General features: G+C 33.3%; 1 protein-coding gene across 4 annotated transcripts in view; it reads right to left on the reverse strand.

The window, feature by feature from the left end:
• The window catches only part of GSK3B (glycogen synthase kinase 3 beta), a 237,367-nt gene that overhangs the window by 120,101 nt on the left and 99,611 nt on the right, over positions 1–17,655 (reverse strand). For all 4 annotated transcript variants that reach the window (XM_031959704.1, XM_031959703.1, XM_031959702.1 and 1 more), the window contains exon 3: positions 17,228–17,311. In XM_031959704.1, coding sequence (XP_031815564.1) covers positions 17,228–17,311 — 84 coding nt within the window. The remainder of the gene's footprint in view (positions 1–17,227; positions 17,312–17,655) is intronic.

The following is a 17,655-nucleotide window of genomic DNA, read 5'->3' on the forward strand; positions in this document are numbered from 1 at the left end:
ATTTACACTAGAATGCTACAGGGTTCTTCTGTCTTTGGTCCTGTCCTTTTCAATCAATCCAGCCAAGACATGTTCACCAGACAGTTAAATAGTTAAAATGATTTATTACAGAATCAGGATACAAATAATCTACAATGATGAAGGTGAAACCAATAAAACAGAATTCATAGGACAAACAATTTAGAATTCATATGGAAAAAGTACTAAAGAGGATTAGATTGATCATTTATTGGGTGCTACTATGTGCCAAGGGGGTTCCTTGGAGATACCATTGCCAAGGAGCTGATACTCTAGTTGGAGAAGACAACCTATAAAATAACAGTTCTGGTGCAGGGTGAATGGCAATACCCAAAATCTTAATAACAGAGCACAAGAGTAGATGGCAGCATCAGATATCTAATGACAGTACAAAGGATCAGCAAAGTCATAAAAGTAGGGCAGATGCCAAAATAATCTCTTCATCTTGGCGGGAAAAAAACCAGTTGGTGATTACCATCTCAATCAAGATACAGATTGATTGTATCTAGATCTAGATTTATAAAAATCTAGCAGCATGAATGAGTGGTATTGTTCCCATGATGGTGGATATTCCCACCAGTCAGAAGTCATGGATGGAGTGGGGTTTAGGGTTTGATAGTGCTGTAGCAAGGTTATGAAAAAGCTATAATCATTTTAGGCTTAGAGCTATCATATCCAAGCCACATTTTAAGAGTAGAACTGAAATCAAGAGTGCAAGGAGGCATAATCCATAATCCATGTCATAGGCACATCTAAGGATGTTTAATGGGAGCAAGGAATGCTTAGGGAAGATAAGGGTGCTGAGTTCAAATGTATTACTTTCTTTTTTTTTCTCCTGAGCTTATATGACACTGCTCTAACCTTTTATTCCTACATTATCTACCACTAGTAACTCAATCATTAAACAAACATGAAATTTACTTACTGTGAGCCAGGCACTTAGCAAAACACTCTACCCTCAAAGAACTTACATTTTAACTCGGGAGACAACATATACATAGAAAGATACACACACAAGTTCTAATCAGAATAAATTCTAGCCTTAGAAGAGAAAGCCCTAATAGATAAGGGGCCTTAGGAAAGAACCCCGAGGAAAGACCTGAATCTTAAATAAAGCCATGGGAACCAAAAGATGGAGATAAGTGGGGCAGAGCATCCCAGGTATAGGTTAAGAGAGTCAATGCAAAAGCATGAAGATGGAATGTTATGTTCAAGAAACTGTAAGTAGAACAGTGTAGCATGCTGGTAGGAGAAAAGCATAAAAAAGTGTAAGTGAAGGGTCAAGATATAAAGAACTTTAAATGCTAAACAGAGGACTATTGGAATTTATTAGGGCAGGGAGGGAAGACAGTTACCCACTCAAATAAAGCAATCTTCATGATGCCTAAGTATAATGCTGCTCAAAATTTTCAGAGGCTCCCTACTGCCTTTAGGATTAAATATAAAACCCTTAATATGATATTTAAAATCTTTCACAACCTAGTTTTTACCTGTCTTTTAAGTTTTTTACTTCCTTTAATTAATTTTCAAGCCTTCTAAGTTTTATACCATCTTTATATCTTCTGTTTTTACCAACCAAAATTCACAATACATCATTTCATTCCAGAAACATGATATTTCTTTATCTCTATCTTGTAAAATTAACCCCAAATTAACAAACTTATCCATCTCTGTCTTCAAGTTCCACAAGTATTTTGAATTCAATATATCCAAAAGAATGTTGATCTTTCTCCATAAACCCATCCCTCCCCCAAACTTCCCAGATGCCATCTTTCTTATAGACACTCAGATTCATAAGCAGATTCCCCTTCCCTCTCAATCAGAATGTACATATGCTCAGTAGTTAAGTTTCATCAATTCCATTTCTTCATAATATCTTGCTATGTGGAGCTTAGGTAAATTACAGGAGTAAGTCATGAGGAGATAGAGAAATTATTTGAGGGAAAACTCATCAAGTATTTAAGCATGATATATGGCTAGCCTTATTCCAGGTATAAGGATACAAATATAAAACAAGTCCTATCTGCAAGTTACTTACATTCCAATGGGAAAGATGAGTACATACAGGAAGGCGGGGGGAAGGGGGTGTTACGGAGTGGGAGTAGGGAGGACTGCATGAAAAAAATAAAATAAAATAAACTTTTGGTGACCAACTTGGCTATCATGCTCTTGGTGGTCTTCATCATCTCTCATAGAGAAATGATTAAAAAATTTCGAAACAAAGGTAGTATAAGTAGTTACTATACAATGCAATGTCCTCTGGGAAAAAAAAAGTGATTCTTTTACCTTACTGATAACTTATTAATTGTTCATTATAAGGACATTTTATAAAAGATGACCATAATTTAACAGGTTTAAAAACAATAAAAATCACTTGGCTAATTGGCCAAATTAGTTCTGATGCCTGATGATGATAAGTATCCTAAAAATTAAGAGACATGGTGCTAAAAATGTGTATGTCTATAAGTACACATGAAATCTCAAAACTTTTAGGGCAGTTTTAAAATTAAAATTTCACTTGCTGTCCTATATGCCTAGAGTTCTCTTCCTCCTTATCCCTCCTTTCTAACTTCCTCCAAATCTCACCTTAAATAAAACCTTCTTTCTCTAAAAATGTTTTCCTTTTCTCTTGATGCAGTTTGGTCATTTATCTACAACTTATCTTGTACATATCTTGGTTGTATACAGTTGTTTGAATATTATCTCTCCCATTAGACTGTGACTTCTTTGAAAAGAACTTTTACCTTTCTTTGTATTTCTCACACTTAGCATGGTACCTGGCATATAGCAAGCACTTAATAAATGTTTGTTAACTGATTTTCTCAGAATCACAGAGCTAGGAGAAATCTCAAAACTTCCACACTAATGCATATCTAAACAAGAATGCCTATGTAATTATCTCTGATTTCTTCATTCCATCCTGAAAACAACAACTGTAACTCACTTCACCCTTTTTTTGGGTGGGATGGGAATAGGTTGGGTTAGCTTTTTTCCCCCTCCTGGTTCTTTCTTTTATTTTGATTTTTCTTTTACTAATATGACTAATATTGAAATACATTTAAAATGGCTCTATATGTATAACCTATGTCAAATTGTTTGCTGTCTTGCGGAAGGGAAAGATGTGAAGAATAAAAATTTAGAACTCAAAATCTTACAAAAATAAAGTTGAAAGCTATATTTACATGTAGTTGGATAAAACATTATTGAAATTAAAAAAAGAAGAAAAAGCATTTTTATATATTGTCCTAAAATTGCCTCTTAGCAACTTCAAACCACTGTTTTTATTTCTGCCTGGTGGGACTAAGTTCAAAAAGTCTTTTCTGTATAACATCTTTTAAATACTTGACGAATAAATAAATGCTATAACTTTCCTCCCTGAATCCTTTTCTCTTTGTTAAACACATAGAATTCATTCAACTTTTTTTTTTTTTACATCTTCCCAGTATACTCATAATCCAATCATCTAGAATACTCCAGCTTTTTAATCCTAAAACGTGATGCTGGAAACCTATTTCTATACTCTATAGGGTGGAATACAGTGGAACCTCCTTATTATGGTCACTATTACTTCTAATAAGGCAGGAAAAACTTGGCCATCATTCAATGTCAATGACTTATCCATTAAAAGTTCCAGATTGTTTTTCAAAGCAACCAGCTGGCAGTTCTTTTGTTCTGTCCCTGGAAGTGGAGTTACAGAGGAACTGGGTTTTCAACCCACAGATCCAAGCTAAGATCAGAAGGTAAACAAGCAGGATATGAAGCTGAGGTCAAGGAAACTGCAGTTTTATCCTCTGAAACTAGGAGAACCTTCTAAATAGTTGACATGGCAGGAGTCAACACTAGGCTACTAAAGAATGGGTAAGAATCCAGCTGGGTTCAGGAATTAGCACAACTCAGACCTAGAGGGCAGAGAAATCAGAACAGACCTATAGACCAACCCTAGATGTATTTATATCCGCAAGCTGTGGCACCTTTAACCTACACAAGCAAGGCACACATTAGCATTCATTGTCAGGAGAAACCCCAAATTTTCAACTCCTTCCTGCTCCAGAGGATACCCCCAACCTTCCATATATGGTGCTGTAACAACTAAAGGTTTCACTTAAATTTTGCTAGTCAAGTCTTTATTCTAAACTTCCACTGTTTCTCTGCCTCCATGGCAAAACAAATTCTATTTTATTGTTCTTCATTCCTTCACCACCTCCAACTTACACATGCCTCAAAATTATTATACAAATTCATAAAGAGCAGCAGTCAGTATAGAATGTCGTCTCGCCCCAGTGAACAATAGAGTGGATATTCTTTTATGAATGAAAAAGTATTTAATGAATACTTATATGTCAGCCCTGTGTTTGAACAAGCAAAACAATCCATAACTTCAAAGAGTTCAAAATTCTAAAGAGTAGAGCTTTTTTGGGGGAACATAAAAATGAGAGCTGCTGCTGCTAGTAAGAACATATTTTCAAGCAAGATAAGGAGAAAAGTCACATTTTAAACCCAAAGTTTTAGGGGAAGAATCCATATTCCAGTAGGAAAGGGATGAGGAGAACCTGTCCAGAATACAGGTGACATGGCTCAAAAACAGCTTTTAAATATACATTCAGTTTCTAATATCTGAGTTACAAATAAAAAGGTTAACAAGTTAAAAACTAATGGCCTATTTTCAAATGATTCAAATACAAAAATTAACACAAAAACTAAAGCAGATTGGTGTTTCTTTAGTTGCCTATTATATTTTCCCATATTTATTCTTTCTTGTACTTTGTATTTTATTGTTATTTGTATGAGCACAGTAATCTGAGAGTACCCTGATAAAGTTAAGAAATAGTTTCTATTGTTTGTGGCAGCCTTCTTTGTAGTGGCCAGAAACTGGAAAATGAGTGATGCCCATCAATTGGAGAATGGCTGAATAAATTGTGGTATATGAATATTATGGAATTATTATTGTTCAGTGAGAAATGATCAACAGGATGATTTCAGAAAGGCCTGGAAAGACTTGCATGAAGTGATGCTGAGTGAAACGAGTAGGGCCAAGAGATCATTATATACCTCAACAACAATACTATATGATGATCAATTCTGATGGACCTGGCCATACTCAGCAATGAGATCAACCAAATCAGTTCCAATGGAGCAGTCATGAACTGAACCAGCTACGCCCAAAGAAAGAACTCTGGGAGATGACTAAGAACCACGACATAGAAATCCCAATCCCTTTATTTTTGCCCACCTGCATTTTTGATTTCCTTCACAGGCTAATTGTACAATATTTCAGAGTCCGATTCTTTTGGTACAGCAAAATAATGGTTTGGTCATGTATACTTATTGTATATCTGATTTATACTTTAATATATTTAACATCTACTGGTCATCCTGCTATCTGGGAGAGGGAGTGGGGGGAAGGAGGGGAAAAATTGGTTTGGCAATTGTCAATGCTGTAAAGTTACAGGCTATTAAAAGGAAAAAAAAAAAAAAAAGAAATAGCTTCTATAATAGTAACTAATCATTTCCTGTTAGCTGAAACATAAACAATTTCAATTTCTTTGATTCTGGAGACTGGGAGAGTGTTGTTGCTTATTGCAACAATGCCTTATGGCTCTTTTTTAGAAATAAGCAATTATGAAATCATGATATGGACTCTTTTTAAAACCCTACTTTCCCATGCATTTTCATCCCTGCTATGCACATTAAGCTCACTAAGTATTAAAACAGAAGGTGATTTAATTTGGAGGATTTTATCAAGTTCCTTAAAATTTCTTCACATAAAATTTCTTCACATTCTCATCATATGTTCACTAAATCTTGCAAAAAATCCCAGTATATAAAGCTACACATTTTCATAGTGCTCTTTTTGCAAATATTTATTATAAGCATTGTGATAGATGGCCAAAGTGTCTATGATTATTAAAACCAATTTATTTTATTTATTAAAATCAATTCTATCAACTCTCTTCTTAGCATCTTCAAAAGAGCCTGTGAGCCATTTTTCTACTGAATTACAATTTTGTCTTTTTTTTTTCTTTACATCAAGAATGTCAAGATCAATAGAAATCAATTTTTTTTACTTATATACCCAATTTTTGGCTATTGAAAAAGTAGCTTTTTACATTAATAATAAATGATTATAAACACCCTAAAAACAGTGATTTTCATATGCAAAAAAAAAAAAATGTTTGTAGCAGCCCTTTTTGTAATGGCAAGAAATTGGAAACTGAGCGGATGCCCATCAGTTAGGAAATGGCTGAATAAATTATGGTGTGTTAATATTATGGAATATTATTGTTCTATAAACAATGATCAGCAGGATGATTTCAGTGAGACCTGGAGAGACTTAGGTGAACTGATGATGTGAAATGAGTAGAACTAACACTGTACACAGCAACAAGAATATTATGTGATGACCAATTGTGATAGACTCGACTCTTTTCAACAATGAGGAGTTTCAGGCCAATTTCAATAAACTTGTGATGGAAAGTACCATCTGTATCCAAAGAGAAAAAGGACTATAGGGATTGACTGGAGCATAACACAGTGTTTTAAGTTTTTTTGTTCTTGTTTGCTTGTTTTTTATTTTCTCTCTTTTTTCCCCTTTTTGATCTGATTTTTCTTGTGCAGCATGCCGACTATGGAAATATGTGTAGAAGGAATTGTACATACCTGGCATGTATTGGATTGCTTGCTGTCTAGGAGAAAGGATGGAGAGAAGGGAGGGAGAAAAATTTTGGAACACAAGATTTTGCGAGGATGAATGTTGAAAACTATCTTTGCACATATTTTGAAAATTAAAAACTATTATTTTTTTTTAAAAGGAATAAAAATAGTGTGGTTTTAAAGCTTCCTTCGTCTCTTATCACAACAAAAATAAAAGGAGCTCTCCACAGGACTGAAGGTCATTACATTTTTTTCCCCTACAAAGTATAGCATCTATTGTCCAGGTGCAAATTTAGGGTTAGGGCTGTGTTAACATGCAAGTGAAGGAATAACCCATAATTAATCCATCAATAGATATGACTTGGGAGAAATACTGAAAATAGGTGACAAACTGACCCCAAATGAAAGAAGAGACCAAATCAGAATTCCTTTCTCTTGATTAAAAAGCAATCAAAAAGAATTTATTACATACTATGTGTCAGACATAGTGCTAAGTGCTGCAAATACAAGTCAACAAATAGTTATTAAGTATTTTACTATGTGTCAGGCACTGGGCTAAGTATTGGGGATCAAATAAAGTAAAAAGATAATCCCTGCTCTCCAAGAAGAGACAACATGTAAACAACTATATACAAACAAGCAATATAAAGGAAAAACTAGAAATAATCAATAGAGGGAAAGAACTAGAATCAAGAGGGATAATTATAAGGTAGAGATGGGGAGGAAAGGAAGTTTAGACATGAGGCCCAGCCAGTGAAAATGCTCAGAACTGGGAGACAGTGTCCTGTGAGAGGAACATCAAACAAGCCAGTATTACCAGTACATTGGGATGGATGGTGTAAGGTTTTTGAAAGCTAAACTGAGAATTTAATATTTAATCCTAGTGATGATAAAGAAGTCGTAGGGGAAGAGGGAATTGATATGGACAGACTTGTAAGAAATTGCTTTGCACACATGGCTGAAGAATGGCCATCAAGGGGGAGAATCTTGTGGTTGGGAGACCAACCAGAAGGTTATTGTTGTAGCCCAAGTTATTGTTGTAGCCCAATGTGAGGAGATGGGAGCACGCATCAGAGCGGGAGACACACCATATGTGAAGGTTGTTACAGATCTTGGCAAGAGATTAGGGGAAAAGATAATGAGCTCAGTTTTTGACTTGTTGAAGATATCTACTGGACAAAGAACAAAGAACAAAGTATAAAATGATTCCTACTCACAATGAATTTACATTCTAATGAGGGAGACACAAGTACAAAAAAAACAAATATATATATATATATATATTTTTTTTTCCTATATATAGAAATATTCTGGCCACTACAATAGAAGGCTGCCACAAGGGCAGCTAGGTGGCACAGTGGAGAGCACCAGCCCTGAAGTCAGGAGGACCCGAGTTCAAATCTGACCTCAGACACTTAACAGTTCCTAGCTGTGTGACCCTGGGCAAGTCACTTAACTCCAATTGCCTCAACAATTCACACACCCAGAGTCACTAAATACAAAGTTCTATGAGAAGCAGGGCAGGCACAAGACGTTTGGGTGAATCAAGAAGGATTTCATGTAGATGATGGTATCTGAACTGTATCTCGAAGGAAGAAAGAACTCCCTGTGGTAAGGAGAAAATGCAGTCTAGGTATGGGGGATAGCCAAGCATAAAGAAATGGAGTCAGGAGATGAAGAATTATGAATGAGGAACAGAAACAAGGTCAGTTTGGCAAGAGATAGTCAATGAATAATCTGAGTGCTTGCTCCCCTGGGTATCCATCATAAGATCCTCAGTACAAAAGGAGGCCCACTCCTGGAAAGATTTACATGAACTGATGCTGGGTGGAACAAGCAAAACTACGAATACATACACAGCAACAGCAAGATTGTGAGATGATCAATTATAACAGACTTGGTTCTTCTTAGTGACTCAGCAGTCCAAAGCAATCCCAATAAAGTTTGGATGGAAAATGACATCTGCATCCAGAGAGAAAACTATAAATCAACACGTTATGTTCACTTTTTTCTCTTTTGTTCTGATTTTTCTCTCCCAACATGACTCATGAGGAAATATGTATAAAATGAACACAGCTTTTGCATATCCTTTTTGAAGATATATGGAGCCTACAATTTCCCTGGATTCAAATTCATTTAAACTCAAACATTTATTAAACACCCATTAATGCAATGCACTAAGCTATACAATGAGGATTCAAAGACAACAATGAAATATCCCATGGCCTCAAAGAATTTACATTGTTTTGGAATTCATAAAAAAGTTTATATTATATTGAAGCACATAGAATTCCTGCCAATCTCTTCTATTTTAACAATGAACTGGATTTAAAAATAAAATTCTTTTAAAATAAATGCAATAAGAATATATAATTTTAAGAAGAATTTTTTTTTAAACACTAAAAGTCTATGATAGACATTTTCCTGTTTTTAGCAGAAGGGGCAAAAAGGAGACAAGTAGAAGGAAGAAAAAGAAGAGGAGGAAGAAATAGAGAGACATAAGGGAAAAGAATGATAAAAGACATAGGAAATGATAAAGATTCTTGATTCTTGATCAAACTTAAATCATGATGGTAGATGAAGTATAGTAAAATATTCTCCTTGTGCTTTGAATTTAGGGTTTCACAAAATCCAATTAATCTCAAATCAGAAAAAGATTGCCCTTCAATTAATATTCGCTAAAAATCTCTTCTGTAATAATTTAAGCAAGAATGCATTGCTCCAATACAATAAATATTAATAATTATACCTCAAGACCAAGGCTGCAATTATGCCACATTTCAAATCTAGAGCCTTTGTCCTCTGGCTACCTTTCCCTCTCAGTCAAATGTAGTAAACTAGGTTATTTATAGTCCCCAGGCTTGGAAATACAGCCAATAAGAAGACATGGGAAGAGGAAGTAAAATTTTAAAAAATTAAAATGCTACTCAATTAACTGATAAATAAATAGTGAAGACAAGTTTATCCAGTTGGAGCAGTCTTACAGCATTTGGATTTGAATGGGGCTGGAAATTGCTGATCAAGTATATGTTTCTGTTAAAGTCTAGTATATCTGTGTGGCTTTAATATTGTCAAAATGCTGTTAAAATATTATAATACAGGTTAAGAACTCTTATCCAAATTGGTCTAATACTTTTAAAAATGCCTAATTGCTACTTGTTGATAAATACTGATTTCATCCCTCCCTCCTCCTTCTCCCTCTACCTCCAATAGGATGTTCTAAAATCAATGCAGGCTTAAAACTACACTCAAACTTTTAAAATACCCTCTATAACATAAGGTTTCCACTAAGCCAAGTCTGTCTCTTCTTCCCTTGCCAACTTCAAAAAAGCAGGTCCTTTGACAGGAAAGGACACTGTATTGTTTCTTCCTAAAACTTTATATACTATCATTCCTTACCTCACAAAGTACCTCTAATCAATAAGAAACAGACATTAATATGAGCAATTAAACCTGCCTAATCTGTGTCACCTAAGCAGCAGCATCACCTATGTGAAATAGAAAGCTTTCTACATTTTTACTCTTTTTGTTGTTTGCTTGCATTATTTTCTTACTCATTTTTCCTGCTTGCTTTTTCTTGTTGTGCAAGATAATTGTATAAATATGTATGCATATATTGGATCTAACATATATTTCTACCATGTTCAACATATATTGGACTACTTACCATCTAGGGAAGAGGATGGAGAAATTGAAACCTGAGGTTTTGCAAGGATTAATGTTGAAAATTTATCCATGCATATGTTTTGAAAATAAAGAGCTTTAAAAAAAAAAAAAAAAAAAGCACTCTGAACTTGGAGACAGCTTGGGTTTGGATTCTGGCTTTGGGTGCTAGCTGTATAACCTTATATAAGACATTTAACTTCTCTGGGTCTTACTGTCTCACTAAGTAAAATGAGACTGTCTGACCAAATGACAAATAGATTCTCTTCTGGATCTTGACTCTATTACGCAAGTAAGTTTGCTTCTCTATCATTAAACAAGTTATACAGATCTATAAGGACCCTCCAGGAAGAAAAATGGGTGTAGAGAGTAAACAGAGAATATTTTTTGGTAGCTTAGGGGTTCTCTCATAAAATACAGTTTGTTTTTTCTTTTTTATGTAGCTTTTAAAACCTTTTTTTCCCAAAAGTTGAGATGGGAAAAGTTGTGTCTGAAGAGAGTCAGTAATACAATGGAAAAATCTATTAAGGGATACATTCAAGTAAAAGAACAACTTACTGGTCTTCCTTAAACAAAACAAAACACTGGCCCCACTGGGCTTAAATGAACAAATGTTAAAATATATTTTTACTTCTAAACATTATGAATTCATGATAAGGAATGGGAGCAAAAAAGTGTAAGAAAAGGGAAAGAAAGTGACAAAATTTGAAAAGGGAGAGGAAAACGAGTGGAAAGAGGAGACAGCATATAAGGAAACAGAAAAAGACAGTAAAGAGGAAAATAGAGGAAAACAGGTTCTGAGGCAAATGTTAGAAGGTGAATTGTGTTCACTTTCTAAGTCAGCTATAATCTGCAGTTATAACTAATTTTAAAATATAAATTGCCTCATAAAGTGACATTCTCAATTCTACAACTTCTTGTACAATTGTGATGGCCAAGTCAACTTTCTAGGGAAGAAATTATTTTCTACGTTGCAAAAGTAGTAAGTTGAGTTTGTTCCTAACCATAGAATGAATTTAAGAGCTAGATCTTGTCTGAGGCTCCCAGCTCTCACTATTGAGGTGGTTGAACCTCAAATGTCTTTTCTAGTGTCCCCTTGCATTCAAGTGAATGGGCTTCTTCCCCTTCTACTTTTCTTCCTCACTTGAGAGCATTTAAAGGAGCATTAAAGGTATAATAGAACCCTTTGCTCATGATTGATTCTGTGTACAGTTCAAACAATGAATAGACAATTCTAACTTTTACTTTCTTCCCTGCAGGTCTTACAAATAATTATGTCTGTTTACAAAATACCTGAAAAGGATGTAAAATTATATATAAAAAGAGGATCAGTAGATGCTCCTTAGGGGTTTTGTATTGTTTTTAAACAGAAAAAAAATACATAAATGCTGAAAATAGTACTACTTTACTGCCAAAAGAATGAGATGATTAAAAACAAGTGCAATTGAGATCAACATTTATTTTTAAAAGCTAAAGTTAAAAAAAAAAAAGACAAAAGAAAAAACAACACACTTTAAAAATTTTTTTTTTAAATTTAAAAGCAAATGTGGCAGGTAGGTAGTGCTCAAAACTGACTTTGTACATTTGCAAACCACTCCAGAATTTCTGCTAAGAAAAGTTGCCCATGGAATCGTGTACAATGAGACATGAGAATCAGCAAATAGGCCTTGCTCTCAAGGAGCTAATAAAAGGGAGAAATATGTATAAAGAGAGATATGTATATGTATATGTATATATATATATAAAATATGTATATAAGAGAGAAATATGTATAAACAAGCAATAGAATATGATTAAATGCAAAGAACAGATATAGAATACTGTAAAATAAATTTGAAGATTTCCAAAAAAGGCCTCTCCTGATTTTGAAAGTAAAGACACCACCAGTGTCTTTAATGTTTTGAATTTTCGATTAATTCTTAAAGGAGGAAGGAATAGAAAAGCCCATTTTTGATTAAAGGACAAATGAATAAAGGCAAAGATATTAACAGGGGATAGAGAGCTGTCCATCACAGCTGGCACAGAGTCCAATAAGATGAATAGTATGCAAGAAATGTAGAAAGACATGAGACTAAAGAAAAACAGTAGAACAATTAGTTTTGTAAATAAAAAAGCAAGCTAATTCCTTATCATATAAAGATCAGTTAAATGGAAAAGAGAAGTTTCAGATGAAAAACAATAATATTTGTAATATACAGTTTGAAGGATTGTCAAGAATTAGACGGGTTGGAGGGAGAGGGGAGTTGGGATTTGGCATCAAAGAGCAAAAAAGTAAGACTGGAAGCTGAAGAGGCCGATTTAGATTTTATATAAATAAAAACTTACTAAAAATGAGAATGACATAGTAGTAGAATTGGTAGCTCAAGAAGTGGCAAGTTATTCAAACAGAGGCTGCAAGATCATTTATTAATGACAATGCAGAGAAGATCTTATTACAGACTAGACTACATGGACACGGAAATCCCTTTTAACTCCAAATGTCCATGATTTTATTGTGGCCATGTTCAAACTTCCTTTTTATGTGTCAAGAACTGATATTGCTGATGTTACTTCAGTTGGATTATACTATATTATTATTATACTCTACTACATAGCTAATGTCTTGCAGTCAACCAATCAATCACAAATAGTGTTTTCAAAATGTATGCTCAGTTGTTAACCCAAGCAACAAATCTCAGGACAGGGGACAAGAATCTTTTATTCACCGAGTATTTACTGCAACCTGGTAAGCAAATTATCCACATTACAAGATGTTCTATGCTAGCTTATATTTGAGATAGTGTCAGAAGTAGATTTCTTTTGGATATATTAATATGTTTGATACTACAGAAGTCTGTCTTACTAGTTTAAGTTTCATTTTAACTTGACCCTTCTCAAAGCAAATTCCCCATAAAATAAAGAACCATTGGTTATTTAAAAAAAATTTTTTATGCAAACCAATAAAAGAAACTAAGCAGCAAGAAGAGTAACTGCCAGATTAGTACCAATATGCTCAGTACTTCAGCAAATACACCTTGAATCAAGTAACTTTTTTCCTTTCTTCAAAAATCAAGCCAGCCGAGCCATTTTCATCCCCAGTGAGAAAAAATAAAAACACTAAATCATAAATCAAGCCTCTATTAAAAGTAGATACATTTAACACATACAAAAATCAAATTCTTCAAAAGGAAAAAGATATGTCTGTATAATAATTTTGCTGGGACAACACAGGTCTCTAGTAAACTATTTCAAACAATGTTAATGAAAACTTGAGGAATGACAATAAACTAACACAATTACTCATTCTCCTAAATAATTAAAAACTGAAGAAATTCAGAACCTAGAAACTGATTCAAAGCAGTATTTATTTTGCCTGTAGTGCAACAATTAGATTCAACTGTGCTGAATACTAAAAGTTTTATGTAAGATTTTATTGCCCTGAATATACTTATAAAGCCATAATCAAATGACCAAAATTATATCCTGTGGAATCACATTATCACCTTAATCTTACACAGAAACAAATTCCTACACTACAAATATGATGCCCAAAATGTCTTGGAAAATTTTGTAGATAAACTCAAAAGTAAGGTGATCATCATTCTCAAAAACAGAGTGAAGGATATAAGAAATCAATATGATAAGAGTATAAAATATATCTCTCTCTCTCTCTCTCTCACTAGTGGAGCTACAGAAAATAAATCTGTCGTTTGGCTTAAAGAAGTGTACTTACACATTCTAATACTTTTGCTATTATAAAAAGCAATCATTTTATCCATCTTGTATAATCCTTTGCCATATATTTAACAAAAAAGAAAAGTAGGATAATAAGCTATCTCAGACAGACCAAACCAAAAGTAAGATGAGAAGAATAAGAATGACAAGAACAATTAAAAACCCTTAAAAGACCAGGACAACTCTAGCTCTATAAGTGCTAAGAATCCTAATTTTTAAAAAAATTAAAATATAATATTTAAGCAACGACACTTTATTTTCTATTCCTTTTACTACATACCACCCCCCTTCCCCCAATGAGAAAACAAGAAAAACAAAACAAATTCATATAAACTAGAAAAACAAATTCCCTCACTGGTCATGTTCAAAAATGATACTGTTTCAATTTTCATTCTAAGTCCTCTCAATTTGGGCGTGGGCAGTATATTTAAATCATCATGAGTCCTCTGGAATTGTGGGTTTTTTTTGCTAAACAGAGTATTTAAGACTTTCACAGTTGGTTATCTTTACAATGTTACTGTTACTGAATAAACTGCTCCAGGACATTCACTTGCCATAACTAGTTGATAGATACCCCTTCATTTCCCAATTCTTTGCCAAAGGAAAAGAAATGCTATATTTTTTTGTACACATAAATCCTTTTCCTTTTTCTTTGATCTTTTTGAAATATAGAAATAGTAATGGCATTGCTGGTTCAGAGGGAACAAATAATTTAATAGCCTTCAGGGCATAGTGACAATTTAGAACTCTGCCAAGAGTGTATTAATGTAGCTATTTTCCCATAACCTCTCCAATATTTGTCATTTTCCTTCTTCCCCCTACTTTGCCAATCTCAGGGATGTGAAATGGTACCTTAGAAGTTTTTAAATTTGCCTATCTCTAATTATTGGTGATTTAGATCACCAATTTTAGATTTAGACCAAGAGATTGGTCATTTTTTTTTTCAATATGGCTATTGGTAGCATGGATTTCTTTTTCTACAAACTGTTCATATGCTATGAAGATGTAGCAACTTGGGTGGTTCTTAATCTTATAAAAATGACTCATTAGATCCTTATAGATCATTTAGTTTTATCAAACAACCTTGTTCCAAAGATTTTCCCCCCCATTTATTTGCTCCTCTCCTAATTTCAGGTGCATTGCTTTTGTCTGTGCAAAAACTTCTTAAATTTTATGAAATAAAAATTATTTTGTCATTTGCAATTTTCTTTACATCTTATTTGGTCACAAATTCTTCCCTTACCTATAGATCTGACAGGTAATGTCTTCTTTGTTCCTCTAATTTATTCACAATGTTACTTAACAGCTTTTGTTAAATATTAATTTCTTATTGTGATACCTGGGATCTTTGGGATCACTAAATACTAGGATACTGCATTTATTTTTGTTTATACTATGTAATTAATCCATTCCAATTACTGTCATCATCGTCATTTATATTGTGCCAAGACTGTGCTAAGTTCTTCATAAATATTCTCATATGAACTTCAAATAACCACGGGAGGTAGGCACTACTATTATCCTCCTTTTATAGTTGAAAAGACTAAGGCTAAATGTGAACTCAGGTCTTCCTGACTCTAGGTTAATTAAGTTCTCTATCCATTATACTACTTAGATATCTAGATCAACCCTCCTACTTCTTAACTGTACCAGATTTGTTTTGATAATTATCAGTTTATGATATTGTCTTGAGGTCTGGTACTATTGAGGCTCCCTTTCTTCCCACTTTTTCCCCCTATTATTTTTTATGGAATGCTTGATTTATTATTATACTTCCAGGTGAGTTCTGAGACTTTTCTCTTTACCTTTATAAAGGAATCCTTTGATATTTTGATGTTTATAACACTAGCTCAGTCTTAATGGCATAAAATGGTCATTTTTATTATATTGGTCCTGCTAATCCATGAACAATTAAATTAATATTCCACCAATTAATGAAATCTCTATGTAAAAATGTTTTGTAGTTATAGCCATATAATTCCTATGTGTGTCCAGGCAAGAAGGCTCTCAAGTGTTTTATACCTTTGGCAATTATTATCAATAGAATTTCTCTACCTATTGTTGTTAATGTATGGACACACAGATGATTTATGTAAGTTTATTTTATATCCTTCAACTCTGCTGGAATTATTAATTTTTTCAATTAATTTTTGATCAACTCTCTAGGGTTAAGTAGACCACCATATCATCTACAAATCACTGTTTTCCTCTTTGAATGAAGGTTTTTAAACCAACTCAGGAATTTTAAAAATAGAAATTTAAACAAGTTACTTGCACTCAGGGAAATGACAACACTTTTCTGATGCTCAGTAGGAGCAATGCACATATCAAAACTGTCAAAAAAAAATAAATTGGATATGTTTAAGTGTCCATTTAAATAAAGTTACTTGTTATTTTTCTAAAAGTAAATAATAACTAAGATAGCAGCCAAATGTAACAATTTGGAAATGATAATTTTGGTTAAATTTCAAGAATGGACAATATTCCATTTGAATGTCTCAAAAATAATTCTTTGCCTCTTAAAAATTCTTTCCCTCATTTCTTTTCACCTTATTTATACTACTACATCACCATCCTTTGAGTTGATAAGGTACACAAGAATACTCTATAGTAGACTCTCAATTTATAATATATTTCCTGCTCAAAATTCTCTTCTTTTCAAACCGATAGAAGCTTACCTTTCCAAAAAATTTGTATTAGGGATTAATACATGAATCAACATGTAAAAAGTAACAAAGTATATTTTATAATACTTTAACAACAGACACTAAAACCTGCCTTCAATTCTTTAAAAATTAGAGAGAAAATTTTAAAAAGGGAGAAACTTGGAAGTTTGTCACATTTTCTCAATTTCTCATATTCTCTATCAAAGAGAGATGGAATAGTATGATAAAAAACATGGATTTGGACTAAAAAAGACCTAAGTACCAGCACCAGATTCACAAGTATGGATATATACATTTGCTCATCAACAAAATATAAATAATCCAGCATAAGGATGTTACAAAGATAAAAATAATAATTTATAAACATTATTAATCTATAAAGTGTTACTAAAAATAACATGGTTTTATTATAATTAGCATCAACATTATAATATGCCAAACTCTGACTCAAGAGATTCTTATAGTATCTATTTCTCTCTATTTACATTTTCTGCATGCAATACAATCACACATACCTTCTCTCCACTGGAGTAGAAGAAATAACGCAATCGGACTATGTTACAGTGATCTAGCTTTCTCATGATCTGGAGCTCTCTGTTCTGAAAAAAAGAGATGTGAAAGGACATTAAAAAAAGGGAAACTGACAAATAATAATGCATTCTAAAATATTGATAGATAAAACAACAAGTACTACAAATAGCCTAGACTTACAATATTTGCTGTCAATATACCTTTCTAAACCTCACTTGAAAACAAAATATCTTGTATAATAATTAACAAATAAAAGAAATCTGGCTATCTTTTCACTTATAAAAGTAGGAATTAATGAGACATTTTACCAAATAAATTACTGCAATGTCCTTTACGGAAGAAATTTTTTAGTAAAAGAATTTTTATTTTACTTCAGAGCTTTTGGTGAAAGTGTTAAGGTACAGGACCTAGG

This window comes from Sarcophilus harrisii, chromosome 3, assembly GCF_902635505.1.
Source record: "Sarcophilus harrisii chromosome 3, mSarHar1.11, whole genome shotgun sequence".
NCBI classification, from domain to species: domain Eukaryota; kingdom Metazoa; phylum Chordata; class Mammalia; order Dasyuromorphia; family Dasyuridae; genus Sarcophilus; species Sarcophilus harrisii.